At 47.0% G+C, this 16,828-nt stretch overlaps 2 protein-coding genes and 1 long non-coding RNA gene across 7 annotated transcripts in view; 2 read left to right on the top strand and 1 right to left on the bottom strand.

Annotated features, from left to right (window-relative positions):
• Nucleotides 1-6,808, top strand: part of GATD1 (glutamine amidotransferase class 1 domain containing 1) — a 19,382-nt gene extending 12,574 nt beyond the window's left edge. Inside the window, exons 8-10 of one of the 3 annotated variants that reach the window (XM_088175473.1) lie at nucleotides 2,813-2,991; nucleotides 3,519-3,723; nucleotides 4,080-6,808. In XM_088175473.1, coding sequence (XP_088031599.1) covers nucleotides 2,813-2,888 — 76 coding nt within the window. In that variant the 3' untranslated portion in view covers nucleotides 2,889-2,991; nucleotides 3,519-3,723; nucleotides 4,080-6,808. Of the gene's footprint in view, nucleotides 1-68; nucleotides 1,360-2,812; nucleotides 2,992-3,518; nucleotides 3,724-4,079 lie in introns of those variants that run through there. The other 2 variants (XM_014876338.2, XM_014876337.2) reach the window with 2 other exon arrangements.
• TALDO1 (transaldolase 1) lies at nucleotides 5,654-12,226 on the bottom strand. The gene is made up of 8 exons (XM_014876336.2): nucleotides 12,004-12,226; nucleotides 9,832-9,955; nucleotides 9,321-9,428; nucleotides 8,634-8,765; nucleotides 8,030-8,205; nucleotides 7,688-7,885; nucleotides 6,429-6,574; nucleotides 5,654-5,915 (listed from the first exon to the last, which is right to left on the bottom strand). Exons 1-8 carry the CDS (start codon nucleotides 12,098-12,100, stop codon nucleotides 5,883-5,885), a joined length of 1,014 nt encoding a protein of 337 aa, XP_014731822.1. The 5' UTR covers nucleotides 12,101-12,226; the 3' UTR covers nucleotides 5,654-5,882.
• LOC148221697 (uncharacterized) lies at nucleotides 10,348-16,828 on the top strand. Of its 3 annotated transcripts, none has more exons than XR_015807518.1 (3): nucleotides 10,348-10,974; nucleotides 13,786-13,889; nucleotides 16,667-16,828. It is a non-coding gene; the product is annotated as an uncharacterized LOC148221697 (long non-coding RNA). The 3 variants fall into 3 exon arrangements; XR_015807516.1 differs by lacking the exon at nucleotides 10,348-10,974 and adding an exon at nucleotides 12,596-12,726; XR_015807517.1 differs by lacking the exon at nucleotides 10,348-10,974 and adding an exon at nucleotides 12,617-12,730.

Here is a 16,828-nt window from a genome sequence, read left to right as displayed (position 1 = left end):
GTGTGGTACCAGTCCTGTCTTGGCTGTGCACTAACAGGTCCTGTCATGTCTGGGTGTGTTTCCTTCAGCAGGAAATGAAGGAGAAGCTCTGTTTGCAAAGAGGATGGATGAAGAGCCAGCAGGCTGAGGATTTCCATGGCTGTGACTTGGATAAAACATTCCTCTGAACCCCTGGCCTGGACTCTGAAGTGACTGCAGCAGGGAAGTGGCAGTCCCGGGTTCTGTGTGGATGGAATGGATGAAGGTTGTCAGAAGAACCTGGGACACCCCATTACATTTTTGCTGCTCCATTTTCTCACTAGACCCTCAGTTTACAGATGTGGGAACTGTCTTCTCAAAACCCCCCAAAAGTTGGTGCTGTGAATACAAATTGCTGAAGCCCTTGCTCTGGGCTGGCATTGTACTGGTGTACAGCATGCCCTTTCTTCCTGCTCACATCACTGGAATTGTGTTCAAAAAGTTTGCTCAGCTTTTTTTTTTTTTTTTAAACGTGGCCCTACAATTGTTTGTTTGTTCTCCTTTGTGCTGCTTATGTTGTGGGTATTGTTCTCTTGGAAATACTGCTCTCTGGAAGTACACTGCTGCTGTCTCTTGCTGGAATTTTGTGGACTAGGGCACTGAAAAATGCAGGTGGCTAATGTGGGTCCCATCGGAGGAACCAGCTGAAGGGTGGAGTCTGGACTCCTTCCTTCTGAGCTGCAGATGTGGCTTGAAGCTGAGCACGGAAAGGAATAATGAGTCAGACTGAGATTATTTTGTTTTTAATTGTTGCAGGCTCAAATATACCAAATATATTGGAAAGTAGATAAATTAACTTTCAGATAACTGATTTTGCTTCCCTCTTGGAATTGTGGGCAACATTTCTCCAGTGCCCTAAAGAACTGGGGTTGCATTTTTATCTTACCAGGATATTACAATATTTTGGTTCTGACAAGTAATTAAGTAGGGAAATTCTGTCTTTTCTGTGGAAATCCATTTTTTAGCTCTGTCTCAAGAATTCAGTGTAATTTTAAAAGACAGACTCCTGTGGATTTCATTGGGTCTTCTGATGTTGCATTCTGGAGCCCATCTTAGAGGTCTTTGGCACTGATGAAAATTAAAAACAGAATTTGAAATTAAAATTGGGCTTTGATAGAAATTAAATTATCAATTAGCTTTGATAATTTAAATCTTCATTCCTGACAAACCATCTAGGGGACTTGATGTTGACACCATCAGGGAATACTTTCAGTCTGGAAAGCCACAGCTTGTTTGTGAAGTGGGAGACTGTATTTCCTTATGGATTTTGTTTCTGTGGTATTTTGCCAAAATCGCTACATCTTTCACTGCTTACCTGTAAAAATAGAATATTGGTGTCTACCCTGTGTCCTGTTTTCATTCCTTAAATTAGGCTCTGTCAAGGCTCATTCATCTGCTGCCAGGTGAGCAAACAGCATTCAGACCATTACAGGCTTTGATCAGTGCCCTGTTGTACAATTTTTCCCTTTTTTTGGCATCCAGGACCTGCTGGAATTGCTCTGCTTGTGCCTCTGTTGGGAGGCAAACAGTTGGACAAAGTACCCTGCCTGGGGACTTGATGGTGCTTTGTTTTTCCTCCCATATGAGAGCAGAAAAAAGATGAGTTCCTGTGTGTATTTTCACTCTTCCATCACACATCCACTTTTATCTCCTCAGCCATGAAGTTGCTCTTGGGAAAATTGGGGGATAAAGTGGCTGAAGAGGTGACGTGTGCAGGTGTGGGCTGACAGCTTTGTGAGGTGGCTCTGGACGTGGTAGGCTGGATTGTGTCACCTTCACAAGTCATGCTGACAAACTGGGAGCCACCTGAGTCACAGAATCCTGGAATTTAGGTTGGAAAAGAGCTTTTAAGATCGAGTCCAAGCATCAGTGCAGCACCACCACCATGTTCACCACTTAACCCCAGGTATCACATCCACGTGTTTTCTGAACCCTTCCAGGGATGGTGACCCCACCACTGCCCTGTTCCAGTGCTTGATGTCCCTTTCCATGAAGAAATTTTCCCTAATATCCAACCTAAACTTCTCCTGGCACAACTTGAGGCCATTAGTGACAATAGCTCTTAAGTTCTTGTACAGTATTACCAATTTAAGCCAGGGATTGGAAAAAATTGTTAAAAAACTGTGGGAAAATAGATCAAATGAACACAGAAGACACAAAGTTGTTGAATGTCGTCCAGGTATGTTCAAGAAAGTTTTATTCTCTTTGTTTTCTGTGTTAATTTTGTTCTACAAACTTAAAACTTGATAGTTTGTTATTTTCTTTTATGTAAAAATTATTTACATCAACTAAAATAATGAAGTGGCATTACACAAAGAGCAAGGATTTTTTGATAATTCTTGACTTTCAAACTTCCTATGGGAAGAATTTAGATACCTCAGTTTGTATCTTCTGTACCTTGTGCCTGATCCAGCTGAGTAGCCCTGTGAACAATCCCATCCCAGGCTTCCAAGCAGTGGTGTTTGTACTGAGGGGTTTTTGTCTCCAGGGCAGAGACTGCTTCCCAAAGAATTGAAAACCTTCAAATTTGGCTTATTTTCATCCCACACAAACCTTTATTGTTTCAGCATTCCATTGTGCAGTGCTTGGTGCTTTGGTCCTAGGAATATTACCAGCCAGGCTTGTTTCCTTGGAAATCTGTTCCTGGTAACATCCAGCTGGTGGGTTTTATTGTTTTATTTATTTGAGTGGGTTTTTTTTCTTTTCTAGGGTTGTACTGATTTATTTTTTTGGGACTCACAGTGCTACATCTTTTCTGGGCCATATCCTCTGTTTTTTTCTGATATTTTCACAGGCAGATATGGAGGTACCTGCTAGAAGCATCAGAGTGCCTCTGCAGCACATGGAGCAGGATAAATCCAAAGGGATGAGGAGTTTTCTTGGATGTTAGCTCACAGCTGTAAAGGAGCACTTCTGTCCTGCACCCCACAAAGGATTTCTTCACCAAAAAGAGGACAGCCCACCATCTCCAAGGTATGGGAGCCTTTCCTGGCAGGTTTACACCCAGACTAGAAGAGGGGTGCTGGTGCAGCAGTTGGGAAACTGCTTAACTCTGGAAAACAGAGCCCCCTGTCTGTGGGTATGATCTCAGTTTTCAAGTTTTTGGGGATCCTGACAAGATGTTTTAACTCTGGCCCTGTCTGCAGCTGATGGTTGTTGGTCATACCAGCATTCTATTTGTGTATTAACATATTTAATTAAGATTCTTTCCTTGGAGCCTTCATAGTATAATCTTGTAAAAATAAACTTAATTTTTTTCTAATGGAACCTGCTGCTTTATTCATCTTGTGTGCATTCAAACAAGGGCCAGAAGAGATGGAAGTGGCTCTTTGGTCCTGATTTACCTTAAAATTTCAAATGGAACTGTCTGGGTTTGATGCCATCCATACTGGCCTGTGATGGCTGTGTTGAATAGACATAACCAGTGAATCTAAGGGCTAATTTTAATTAAATTCCATGTTGGGAGGATGAATGTATCATTGTGTCTGTTCTTCCAACAGCTCTGCTTTCCTGTACCCTTTTTCAAGAACGGAGGACATGCTGGGAGCAGCAGTGTGTCTCCCTTAGCACAGTGTGTGATGGGATGCAAGGCACAGCTGGAGGAGGAAGGAAAAGCTTTTCCAACTCCCCTCCAAGCTTTGTGTGTTTACACAGAGCTGGATGTTGGAATCAGAGAGCAGCCACCACAAGGAAAGGCTGGGAAAGGTCCTGTCATTTTTAAATCAATGTGCTTTAAAGTTTATGTATTGAGTCTTTGGGATTTCTCCAAATCTTGTATCTGCCCCTAATTCCTGAGTCCTGTCCTTGTGACTATGAGAGCCACAGATCTTTCTGGGAGACAAGAGACATCTCCTGATTTCTTAATCTGAGGAAGTATGGAGATCTGGGAAATCCCAGGAGTTTGTAAGTAGGGCACAAACAGGGCCCTGGGAGAGATCCCTCCATCTGCTGAAGAAAGGGGAAGTTGAGGAAGAGGTTAAGGAGTAAACACCCTTTGTGTGTCTGATAAAGAGCTGTACAGGCTGAAGGTTTATGTGGTGCTTGTTTTTTCACCATTTCAGAAAGGATGTGGACTTTGTGGCTTAGCCACGGATGTCAGGCACCTCACAACATCCATCTGTGCTGCAAAGAACCCCAATGCTGAGGAGGAAACACCAGCTGCCACCACAGCAGGGAAGAGACCTCGTGACTGAACATTTTAAGCATAACTTGTTCACCTCTTGCCCCCTCTTGAGAGGTGTCTGTTGGTAAGTGGAGTAAAGCTTAACTGTTACTCAGACACCTTTTCCTACTTCTTTATCCCCTTTCACTGAAGTGTTTCATTCTCTTTTGAGCACCTTCTAAAATGCTTTAGTTTCATTTGAGCTCCACAGTGTTACTGCCCCAGCTGTGTCTCAGCTACGTGAGGGGACAGATTCCATGAAGGGTCTTGACTCACTCAGGGGTAAAAGGGGCATTTATTCCAGAGGCTCCAAGCCTCTGACCAGCCAATTTAATAGCATCAAGTCCTCAAATTGTGTGTGCCCAAATCCCTACGCTGCCCTGGTGAGTGCAGTGTATGGTGTTAGAGCACAGCAACCTGCTCATGACAGAGGGGTGGAATGAGATGGTCTTCAAGGTCCCCTTCCAACCCAAACCATTCTAGGAATCTCTGATGGAATTCTCAGTTTAGTAAGAGTGAAAAATGCAAAATAGGTTATATTGAGAAGCCGTAGGGAGGGGCAGGGTCAAGCTTTTAGTGCTGGCTTGACTTTGACATGAAAAAAGGTCACCTCCCTTTGGGCAGCCTGCTTTCTGCCTGGGCTTCTTCCCCCCTCCCCAACAGCTGTAGGACAGAGGGTGTGGATGAGTCCCCTGTGGATTTCACCTCTCTGGTAGACTGGCACTATTCCCAGGGCAGGCTGGAAGTGCAGCACCAGCTGTCTGTGTGTGATTGTAGCTGGCTGTCCCTTTGGCTGGAACAGCAGCTCCCAGGTTGTTCTGGATGTGCTGACGGCAGAGCTGCTGTGTCACACTGGGCTGAGGGCTCAGTGCCTCCATTGGTCTGGACACAGCATGTGTCTGTCAGGCTGGAGCCACACTGCTGCCTTTCCTCACTTTTTTTAAAGTTCAGGCAACTTTGTCAGGAAACAGCAAATTGCATCCATGTATAAGCAGGGGTGTCTTAGAATGAATCACTGGGGTTGCCATTCCCCCAGCACTGCCAAGGCCACCACTATTCCTGTCCCCAGGTGCCTTTTAAATCTCTCCAGGGACGGGGACTCAGCCACTGCCCTGGGCAGCTGTGCCAGCTTGGACAGCTTTCAGTGAAGAAATGTTCCCTGATATCCAATCTAAATCTTCCCTGGCACAACCTGAAGCCATTTCCTTCTTGTCCTATCACTTGTTCTACTCTTCATAGAACAGGATCTATATAAACTAGTAAGATACACATATATATATATTGACATATATATGTCTCACAGGAGTATTTGTGGGTTTTGTACCAAGAGGGGCTTGTGAAACCTGTGTTTGCCCTTTAAAACAACCTGAAATTAAAAACTGTTTTCTTCAATGTGTTAGGACTTAAGACTTAATTAGGAATTTGAAAATTGAAATCCTATCAGGTGTCTTCTGCAACAATGAATTGACTGTGTTACAAGGCAAGTCGGTTTTAATTTGCATGTATTGACAAAAGTGCCACAAAAAATTTGAAATTCCATTTGTCCCTTTGCAAATTGATAAAAAAAAAGCATGATACAGAAATCTATCCATACACAGCATGATACTTGTACAGGTAAGACATTTGTACATCCACTGAACCTCAGGTGATCCACCTCAGCTTAGAGCACTCAGGGAAATGCTGATTATTATTTTTTCTTCTTTTATTTTCCATTTTCAGTGCTGAACATTCGCTCCTAGAAAAGAAATAAAGCACAGCTGAGTAAGAGTCTGGGAATGCTGCAAGGAGTTGCCAGTCACCAAGTGCCTAGATCAGGTATACTTATAATCAGTATTTCTTCCCCAAAAAACACGGTTTGATGGATCCTGTTTGAAAGCCTCTCCACAATCTGACATACAACTTTGACAGCAGATCTGCTCTTTCTTAATGCCTCCAAGTACAAACATGACTTATTTCCAGCTCACTACCTGAAGATTATTTGTGTCCTGTACTGCTGACAGCTCAGAATCAGATTTAAGGGACTTCTCACTTTGACAGTTATCCTGATGAGCTGCCAGTCCTATGGCCTCAAACTGCAGGTGTGACCCACACCTGGTACGAATTCTTTCTTGGCATGCAGTGAAGCTTACCAAGTTCCCTGAATTCAAGTGGCCTGTTGTACATAACTTGTCCAAAGGCCTGACCAGACTAGTTTAATCCTCAGTCACACCAGGCTGGCTGCAGTACATGGGAGGAACGTGATATCTACCTTTAACATCCTCTCCAGCTTAACTGCATCTGCAGCAAATCTCCTGATCCCATCGGAGAGCTTTTCCACAGCCATTTGGTCTTCGTTGTGGTGCCAGCGGAATGCCTTCTCATCCAGGTGGATCTTCTCAAGATCACAGGCCTGAGCTGTGCAGGAGAAGTAGAAAAAGAAACAGAGCAGGTGATTAGATTCTTATAAAATTCAGACTTCTTAAAATTGTCTTGAGTTCTGACCATTTCTAGGTGTTGGAAAAATTTTAAATACTTTCAGTATGACTTGCTGCAGGAACACAATCTGGGATGTGAGATTGAAAGTGCTCCTGATATGGCTGGAGGGGAACAAAGAGGAAAAAGGTAGCCTAATAAATCAGTGTATCTTAACAGTGTTTGTGTGTGTCATTATCTTGTACCTGCTGCTGAATGGCACAGCATTTCCAGGCCTATTCTAAGGAATTGTGCAACTGCCCCGCAGCAGTGAGACATTCTAAGCAAATATTCTGAACAATAAGGGCTTTGATTATTTGGCAAGAACTAACAAAAGCTCGCTTGATAACAGGCTCCCAGGCCAACAGCAGCCTGTGGGCAGCAACCCATGGCTACAGCTGTGCACAGAGCTGCTTTCTGAGATGTAAACCAGCATTTTAATGAGGCTGCAGAAAAGGGAGAGTATCACAGAATCCTGGAATGATTTGGGTGCAAAGGAACCTTAAAGCCCATTCAGTTCCACTCCCTGGCCACAAGCAGGGACAACTTCCACTATCCCAGACTGCTCCAAGCCCCATCCAACCTGGGCTTGAAGTAGTGTAATGGGAACAAAGATTCCAAGCTATCGTGGCAGTGTCACCAGATCAAATCACTCAGTCTTGTGTATGTTTCCTTTCTAATTTCTGGAGGGAAAACACCTCTTGGCATGTCTACAGCTTAAGATAAAACCAAGTTGGGCATCTTTGCTACTGTTCAGTAAAATTTCATCCTGAGCATGTGTAGATTAATTTTCCTCTTCTCGCCCTTCTCTCCCATGGGGAGAGGTGCAGAGTATGGAAACACTCCAAACCATTGTAATCCGTATTAGTGCTCATTGTAGCAGTGATATTGTAAAGAGGCTACAGTATTTCCTTCTGATGCTACAATATTTCCTCTCGGAAATTTGATATATCCCTAAAGCAAGATGGCAGCAAGTACCACAGCACTGACTGGAACCCCAGACCCTTAAACTGCAGAAGAAAGGAAGACAGAACAAGCCTCTAGAACTGGACTCACCCTCTTTGACACTGAGTGTGGGAGTTAACTTGACATGCTCTTTGCTGAGCTCTGCCAGGAGCTTGGGTGAGATGGTGAGATAGTCACAGCCCGTGAGCGCTTTGATCTGGCCAGTGTTGCGAAATGAGGCGCCCATCACGATGGTTTTGTAGCCAAACTTTTTGTAGTAGTTATAGATCTTGGTGACACTCTTCACTCCTACAAGTAGAAACCAGCAACTTTATTGTAAGTGATTATTTAGAACATGCTCAAACCCAGCATTTTGCCATGAGAGGATTTTTACGAGTGAACTGTTGGAATGAGCAGCTGTTGTTTTCTCAGCAGTGTTAAATCCGTGCTCACCTGGATCCTCCGAAGGCTCGTAGGTTTTCTTGTCTCCGTTTGCAACGTACCAGTCCAAGATCCGTCCCACGAATGGGGAAATCAGAGTAACTCCAGCTTCAGCACAGGCAACAGCCTGAGCAAAGGAGAACAGCAAGGTCATGTTGCAGTGAATCCCATACTCGGCCTCCAGAACCCTGCAGACACAGGCTGGCTTAGAACAGCACTTTGCTCACCTACAGAGTTCATATTCAGGAACAAGCTAAGTTCAAACTACTGAATTCCTTGAGTTCATTTACAAATGGGGTGCACTCGGTAAGCTTTAAACTCGTCAGCTAACAGCAAATGTTTTGTGCTGCCAAACTCTGCTTTGTTAATGCTGTTCTCTAGCCAAATGCAGCCAGCTTAGCAGGGTATTTCAGGAAACTGTGGCCTGGCCCTTGTATGAAGAAACTTTCCCTATTTCAACAGCAAGCTGTGGCAGAGCACCTTCTGTGCTCATGACAGACTTCCTCATGCCATGCTTTCAGCACTGCTGTTTATTCAAGTGCAGAATGCAACGTCAGTGCCTGTGGACAGGCAGGAGCATGCCATGAATCAGCACAGCAGGCACACACAGCCTTACCTGCCAGCCTGGATTCCTTCCCAGGTCGAAGAGAGCTTGATCAGAATCCGATCTTTACCAACTCCTACTTCCTTGTAGAGGTCGATGAGGCGCCTGGCCCTTTGAATCATTCCTTCCTTATCAAAGGACAACCTTTGAGGCAAGAGTAGCACTGTTTAAAATGAATTTTTTTTTTTCATTCTCTCCCCCAGGGCCCCATGGAAAAACACTGTCCTGTTTTATCAGCATTTACATGCCAACGGCAGGTTTGTGTTCTCAGATTCCTCCTGGACTGTCAGCCCTTGGAGAAGGAAGTGTCTCATAATGAATTCAGAAGCTGAGCATTAACAAAAATTGGCACAGAGCAAGTCAACAGCCAAGTCCTGTGCAAGTCTTGAAAAAAACTGTTCAAACAGATCTCTTGTGAAATTGAGGAGCTATTATCACATAGAAGAGAATGAACAAAAGTACAGCTGGAAGTGTGAAGTTTCCCTTGCTTAAGCAGGTAGATTATGAAAATCCAAGGTCAGTGCTATTTGTTTTTGTTACAGAGTTCTAGTCAAACTAAGGGAAATCCACACTCTTAAATATTAATGTAAGTCCTGCTGCTCTTCTAGGCAAAAAAACCCGAAATCTTCCTCTAACTCACATCAGGTCACTTTTTGTATTTTCAAATACCCAGGGTAACCCAGAGGGAAAAGAGCCAACCTTGCATCTACTTCTGTGGACACACGGCCAGGTATCCTCTTCAGGATTTCAGCTCCAAATAATACAAAAAGTTTGTCAGAAGCATTTTTGATCTGCTCCTCTTCTGACCTGAAAACCACAAAGAGCAAAAGCATTTATGGAGGTAAAAAAAAAAGGTGAGTTTACACTTTGCTGTGGATTTGAAGATCAAATTTCACAGACAGTTTAACATTAAATTCCAGAGTTCAAATAAGCCACTTCTGTCCTGCTGGCAGGATTAGCCTTTGACACTCTTTCCTATAATGCTGTTGCTTTCCTGAGCAAGGAGGGCCAGGTATGAACTGGGAAATGGGAATGCACTTCTTAAAAGCACATCTGGAATGGGCATAAGGAATTTTTTCTAAGTGTTGAGGCCTTTTGGGGCAGGAGACAAACCTGTAAGTACATGAGGGGGAAACCCCAGCACTTTGCTTGTATATAAATAAGGCATTTTAAATATAGGTCTGCCGAGATTAAACCCCTCTTTACTTACCCACCAAGCTTCTTCCCGTAGGCAACAGCATCATCCACAAGCTTCTGGTATGCCGGCATCTGAGCCGCAGCAAGGATCAGGGAGGGGTTTGTGGTGGCATCCAGGGGCTTGTACTCATCTATGGCTAAAGAAAGAAACCCAGCCTGTTTGAAACAGCCAGCCAGCCTGAGAAATCAGAAGGATTTTGCTCAACCAGGTGAGAATGTAAACACTTGTTAATGACAGCACATCAGCACCGAGTGGTGTTTAAACACTGCCTCAAGGCTGGCTTGTGCCAGAGTACAGAACAACTGGGCTGCAGTCACAAGATACAGCAAACTTTAAAGTTTATAAACTGCAGAAATTGCCCAAAAGTATAAACCTGTAGAAATGATGGATGGAGAGGAGTAGTACTGATTTCCAAACCATATCCCAACCAGCATAGCTGAGCTCTAGAAACCACAGAAGGGAATAAAGAACAGGGGACCTTCCCTTCAAGCAGTCAGAGATTCTGGGTTTTGTTTGTATCCAACTGATGGGACCAGGACAGGTGAATTCACCTGTGAGGCTCCAGCACCTTTTCTAACTGCTTTTTAAACCTTTTCCGAACAGTTGCAGTTTCTCAGTATCTGCTCCTCTCATTTCCTTGTCCTACGAGGAAGACACTTGACCCTTGGTCTTACCCTAAGCCCTGGACTATGCCTGTTCCAGGTGATGCCAGGTTTTGTTCCAGTAGGCTGTGGCACACATTGTCTGGCTGTAATCACAGCCTGGCACCAGGGCAGATGGGGCAGAGCCTCTGCAGACCACTCAGCAGTTTCAACAATGCAGTTAAAATGTCAAAAAAAATAACAAAATCTGTATTACCAGCCCCTTCTCCTCGGCATTTCTGACAGGGAATGAAACCAAAGTGAGAGAGTGCAACTGGACTAAAAATAAGCCTTGTTTTTCCATAGATCCCTCCCAGGCAGTGATCAGGATCCTGGAGACAGGTCTACTCCATACAAACAACTCCTTCAGAACTTCAGTTCATGTGGGTACTGCTTAAAGCAGGGCAGCATATCAATGAAACTCCATTCTGACACCTACAATCACCACTGGAACCAGCAGCAGCAACAACCACCTTCACCTCCAGCAGTGTTTAACCTGCCAGGAGTGAGCCAGGTAAGGCTCTTGCATTGTTAGGAATCCAATAATAACCCCCATGTGATAAGAGCAGCCCAGAGAACAACTTGGGGATGTCCTGAGCAGGGCCAGGAGCTGGACTCGATGATCCACATGGGATATTCTACAATTCTTACTGCTGCCTGCACACAAACACCCCCTTGGCCATCCTGGGGGTTTGTTTTTTTCCTATTTCTGTGCTGTCTTCACCTTAAGTTTAGTACTCTTAAGACATTTGACAGTGGCCATTTAGGATTGTTTACTGTTACACCAACAGGATTAGGCAAGCAGTGGAGGGATTACTGCAGGCCTGGGTGAGGGCAGGACAGGATTCGAGGGCTGCTCTACACAACCCACAGACACCCAGGGAGGGAATTCTTGGCTCTGATGGACTGAGCAGGTTCTGTGTCCGTGCTAGGCCAAGCAGTGACAGCTCGGGAACGAGTGGCTTTTTAATCGAAGGCCACCTCCCTTTCTCAGAAAGGAGTGTGCTGGCTCATTCTCAGGAGATAATGGAAACAAAAGCACTCTGGCATTATTTTTACAGAATCCTGTAATGATTGGGTTGGAAGCGACCTTAAAGGTTGTCTAGATCCACTCCCTGCTACGGGCAGCGACATCCTCCACTGGACCGGGTTGCTGTGCCTTGAGTTCGGAAAAAACCTAAACAAGTTCCAGATCTAGAGAAAACCTGAATTCATTAGCACAGCAGAGCCCGGCTTGAGTCTGGCACTTTCTCCTGACAGCACACAGAGCTGAACGTGGTGCCCAGGGCACACTCGAGGGCAGACTGGGAGAAGATCACGGGAGGATCTGGAAAATGTCCTGGCTGGGCGGGATCTGCCCTGGCACGGGGACCAAGGCGCTGCCACCGAGCGCCTTCCCCCCCGTCCCCCCTCCGGCCGCAGGGTGGTTCGCTCCCCCCAGCGCGCGTCCCTTCGGCCGGGCGCGCCCACTCTCCGTGAAGGGGGCGAGAGAGGGGGCTAAGGAGAAGACGCGGTGACAGGATCCCCTCGCGCCGCCTCTCACCGTTGAAATCCCCGGTGTCGGCCACCACCGTGGTGTGGTGCTTGAGCTGGTCCAGCGCCGACTCCATCTTCTGCCTCTTCACAGGGGACACCGACATGTCCGCGGCTGTGGCGGCTCGCGCGCTTCTAAAGGACGGTGCGTGCCCGGAGGGGACCGGCCTGCGCGCGCACCCGCGACCCGCGCGCTCCCGCCGCCAATCCCAGCTCGACTGAGCGGCAGCCACCAATCAGGAGCGCGGACACGGGACGGAGGCGGCCGGGAGGAGCCGAGGCGGGGCAGCGGCAGAGAGAACGATTCTGATTGGCTGCTGCGTGGCCCTGGGGGTCGGGGCGGGTGGTCGCCTTGGCGACCCTGACGCCGCCATTGTCCCCATCACAGCGCGTCCTGGGGCTCTCGGCTCTGGGATCTCCAGCCCCGGGATCTCCGGTCCGCAGAACCACCCGGGGATCTTCCCCTCGGCCGGCACGGCGCCCGACCCGTCCCCGAGCCACCCGTCCCTCACGACCGCAGGGCCCGGGCGCCGCCGGTGCCGCAGGATGGCGGCAGGCAGGGCCTGAGGGGAGGCGGCCGTGAGGGGAGGCGGCCGTGAGGGGAGGCTCGGAGCCGCGCCGGTCCTGCCCCGCTGCAGGAGCTCAGCGCTCTGTGCTCCCTCCCCTGCCGTCACGGCAAGAGTCGGAATGGCTTGTGGGGTACAGCTCCTGAGAGAGCCCCTGACCCTGCAGGGCAAGTGCTTTGGGCTCTTGGTTTGCCTAAACTTTATTTGGGCTGTAGAGGAAGTGATCTTGTTACTGTGGTTGTTCACCTGAGACAGAGAATGGCCGGCCCTTGGCTGGAAATGTTGGAGAATCTGTCGCTTGGCTGTGTCATGGGGTTATGCTGTTTCTTCTTTCTATATTGTTCCACTTGGGACAACTGCCACAGAAGTTCCCCTTCCTGATAGGCAAGAACGTGCTTTTGTACAGCCTTTTCATGCTTTGCCCGACCCAGGAAAAGATAATGCAAAGAAGCTTTAGGTTTAAGTCCTGCTTGAATTCTGTGACTGTGTAGGAAACAGGTTTGTAGTTACTGGTTTCGTTGCCAAGGAAGAGGAGAGCCTCACTTGTGAGTCATGGAATCACAGAGTCCCGGACTGGTTTGGGGTGGAAGGGACTTTAAAGATTATCCAGTTCCACCCCCTGCCATGGGTGGGGATACCTTCCACTAGACCAGACCAGAAAAGGAGTTCAGCTTGCAGCTTTTCTGGTACTTCATTCTTATCATGCGTGAGATTTTCACCTCTGTTTTTAAAGCACAGCTATCCAAGCCATACCACCCTTCCTGTTCAATGTCACTCCCCAAGCCCAAAAGGAAACCTGTGGTTTCAGACCTTTTCCTGAGTTTCTGAGACTCTCAGTGACAAACTACTGTGAAAACCCAGTGAGAGATGGAGATGGATTTATAACTTAACTATTTTAATAACTCTTGTACAGTGCATGGTTATATCATTGTCTCCTTCGCTCAGGTACATCAATGTACAGTACTTTATAGCAGTGTCTGCAGGCAGTACAAACAGAACAGATGCACAGCTCAGTCAAGTGGAAGTTTGTGAAAGTGACCTCTGCAGTAAGGTCTGCTGAGATATTTGTTTTAGGAAGTGTTCCTGTGGCTCCCAGCTTTACAGAGCTGTCGTGTACACTCCTGTTAAAATCCCAGATAACTGTAATTCCCTGTGATTTGCTTTCCCCTACACCCCAGAACTAGAAGGTGGTGTGTTTCCTAACTCAACATTTGTTTTCATTTTAGATACTTTTTCGCCTTCTGTGCTTGCCATCCTGCTTCCCTTCTCCACCCTAATCCAGAGCCAGGGCTTCTCAGGAGGATTGTCCTCCTCATCCCTCCCTGACAAGGTGAGTGCCCTTCTCAGATCTCAGCAGGGCTGTGACTAAACCCAGGATCCTCCCCTGCCTGCACCCTAATTCTGCTGGTGCCAGCAGTGTCCTCTTCCAAGTGAAGAAAAGAGATTATCCATTGGAGACACGTAAGAATAAAGCCAAAACTGAGGTGCACTGGTGTTCTCAGATTTAGACACGAGTTCCCCAGATGCTGTTTTAAAGCTTTTTCCATTAAATGTGCAAGGACAGGCACAAATTTGGGCGAAGACTCAGCATGTGCTGAGAGAGAAAACCCAACTGTCCCTGGGCTGTGGGCAGCTCTGGAGCTGTGTTTGCTTCACTGCTTTGCAATCAGGTTGGTCTGTCAGTTAGAGATAGAAATGCAATGTGCTGGACTTGCTGTGGACAGGAGCTATGCTGCTTGCTTGAGTTTGGAGATTGTGAGTAGATTTTGGAAGCATAATCACAAATTCTGCCTCTAGGGAGAGAGATTTTCCTCACCCCTGTTTACACGTTGTTATATACAAATGCACATAACTTTATGAAGGAAAACAGGAAGTCAAGAGCAGTGTCCTGTGCTAAATTCACATTTATTTGGAGTTAAACCTGCCTTTCCCAGTGTGCTTTGGGGTTTCAGCTGTTGGGAATCGTTTGAGCTGACTTTTTGCAGTGAAAACATGAAGGTGGGGGCGAGTGACCAACACCCTGGGAAGGGCTGTGGGTGTGCCTGGGTCGGGAGCAAATGTTCAGGGCTTATCTTCTCCTGGTTTGAGGCCAGGTTTGGAACACCACAACTTTCCAGTGCAGGATCAGTGCCCCAGGGAAGGGCTGCACAGCTGCCCTGAGCCCCGGCCTCTGCAGGTGGAACTCACCTATTTCCACATTCAGATCCCTTTGTTTGTCACTCCTGCTCGTTTCTATGCACTGAGAGCTCATTTCAGCTGCTCAGAGACAGCACTAACTGGTCTGTGGATTTAAGGAAGCATCCAGACTTTGGGAATGTGTGTTGCCATTCTAGCCTTGTCTAATGAGGGGGCACAGGGGGACAGGAGGGGGAAATTGTAAGGAAAACAGGGGTGTGGCTCAGCATTTTTATTAACTCTGTAAATGGAGCTCAGAAAAGTGCTTAGCTTTGTATTTTAGTTCTAAAGAACAAGCTTAAGTGCTCTGTTGGAGCCATAGAGTGATGACATCTGAACCTTCAGAATACCATCAGGAACAAATGTGTACAGGGAGATCTCCACAGTTTTGGAGACAGGAGGGCCCTGGAGGAGAGTGGGGGATCTCCTCTTTCCCCCTGAGCCAAGAGTCTCCCTTCAGCTTTTGAAATCTCACTTTCTCTTTGGGAAAAACTGGGATTTCTGCAGTTCTTCTGCAGGATGAATGAGAGGAGGGATCACAGAATCCCAGCCAAGGGATCTAAAAAGCTGCTTTGTGGTTTCTTGCAGTGCAACTGAGAACCTTGCTTTAACCTTTTTTTGTGAACAAATTTACAACGGGACCAGTTGTTTGTCATGTTTCTAACTCACCCTGTTCCTCCTGCCCTAATCAAAGGACATAAAACCCCTCAACATCTCTCAGCTCCTGCTCCAGGTGTGCCCAGGGGTGTGAACTGATCTGGAATAGTCCTTGCTCCCAGCGGTGCTCTCAAGTGGTGACAAGGGACAGGGTCCTGTTCCCTGAGGACTGGTGTTGGGGTTTTGTCATCTTCCTGAGTTTGAGTAATTTAGTTCCCTTTGGGCTGGTGAAATAAGGGAACTTCCCTGCAGATTTCACAGCAAGAGGGGAAGATCCCAGGAGAGGTTGAGGGGATGGACTCTGTGTTTCCGAGAACCATGTTCCCATTTTCCTGTGTCCCTGTGTTGTCATTTATTTTCCTCCCATCACCCCTTGGCTGTTGCCTGATGTGGAAGGACAGATCTGTGCCTTGGAAGGTAATTTGAACAGACACACAAAACCTTGGTTTATTTTGAAAGTCCTAGTGAGGAAAGGCCAGGGTTATGGTTGCTTCTGCCTATTGCAGGGTTGAGAATCCCACCAGTTCCATGATTGAAAACAGCAGGATAGGTGTTTTGAGAGTCCCTTGGCAATTGCTGACAAGGGAAAGTCTCCACCAAGGTCTTGCCTGTGGCACCCAGAGCTGCCCTGGCCGCTGGAAGGCTCCAAATCCAGTGGTATTTGATGTGAACTGTGGCAGAATGGAGGAGCAAAATCTTGGGATTAATTTACTGTAAGAATTGGGTTTCAGTGAGGGAAAAGCCGTGTCCATGGACACAGAGGGGACCTTCCATTCAGAGTGGCTCCTGGCTATGGCTGAAAGGTCTAAACCTCCCCTGGGATCACATGAGGCCGTTTCCTTTTATCCATTTCAAATGGTTCCAATAATTCCATTCTCTTTTCATCACCACGGGTTGCATCTTTTCCATCTGTTTTTATCTCTGCTGGGGGCGTGAGTTTTTCTTCCAGTCTTTTGGACCAAAGCTCCTGGCTAACTCCAGGTTTATCCCTTTCTTTCACCTGATTTTGCAGGAATGACCTCTGGCAGTGACACCCTGGACAAGGTGGTCTCTGCTGGGGCTTTAACAGCAACCACCAGACCCAGCTGCTGTTCCAGGCCTCGGCCACGGCAGCTGAGTCAGGGAAGGATCCCAGCCCGTGCTTCCCTCCTGAGCCCTCAGGGAAATGAATGTCTCAGGCAGTTTGTACAGCTCTGTTTACTCCTCTATGGATTAGGATGATTTTCTGGGAGCAGGCTGTGCACCCTGACCTGTTTTCTTCCCTCTCCCTGCCAGGCTGTACCTGCGGAAAGGCCGAGGTGAGACCAGGATCTGTAAAATCTATGACTCCCCGTGTCTGCCCGAGGCTGAAGCCATGTTTGCCATCAATGCCGACGGAGTGGGAGATGCTAAAGACTGAGAACTCCTCAGGGCAGGGCGGGGCCAGAGGCCATGGGC

This window comes from Sturnus vulgaris, chromosome 18 (assembly GCF_052056855.1).
Source record: "Sturnus vulgaris isolate bStuVul1 chromosome 18, bStuVul1.hap1, whole genome shotgun sequence".
Lineage (NCBI taxonomy): Eukaryota > Metazoa > Chordata > Aves > Passeriformes > Sturnidae > Sturnus > Sturnus vulgaris.
The sequence above is the reverse complement of the archived record's forward strand: the minus strand, read 5'-3'. Positions and strand labels throughout refer to the sequence as shown.

Coding starts and splice junctions, on each gene's coding strand:
- TALDO1 (XM_014876336.2), bottom strand. CDS start 12,100: ATGTCGGTGTCCCCTGTGAAGAGGCAGAAGATGGAGTCGGCGCTGGAC. Junction 7,886..8,029: donor CGAGCCTTCGGAGGATCCAG/GTGAGCACGGAT, acceptor TTCTACTTGTAG/GAGTGAAGAGTGTCACCAAG. Junction 6,575..7,687: donor CACACTCAGTGTCAAAGAGG/GTGAGTCCAGTT, acceptor TCTCCTGCACAG/CTCAGGCCTGTGATCTTGAG.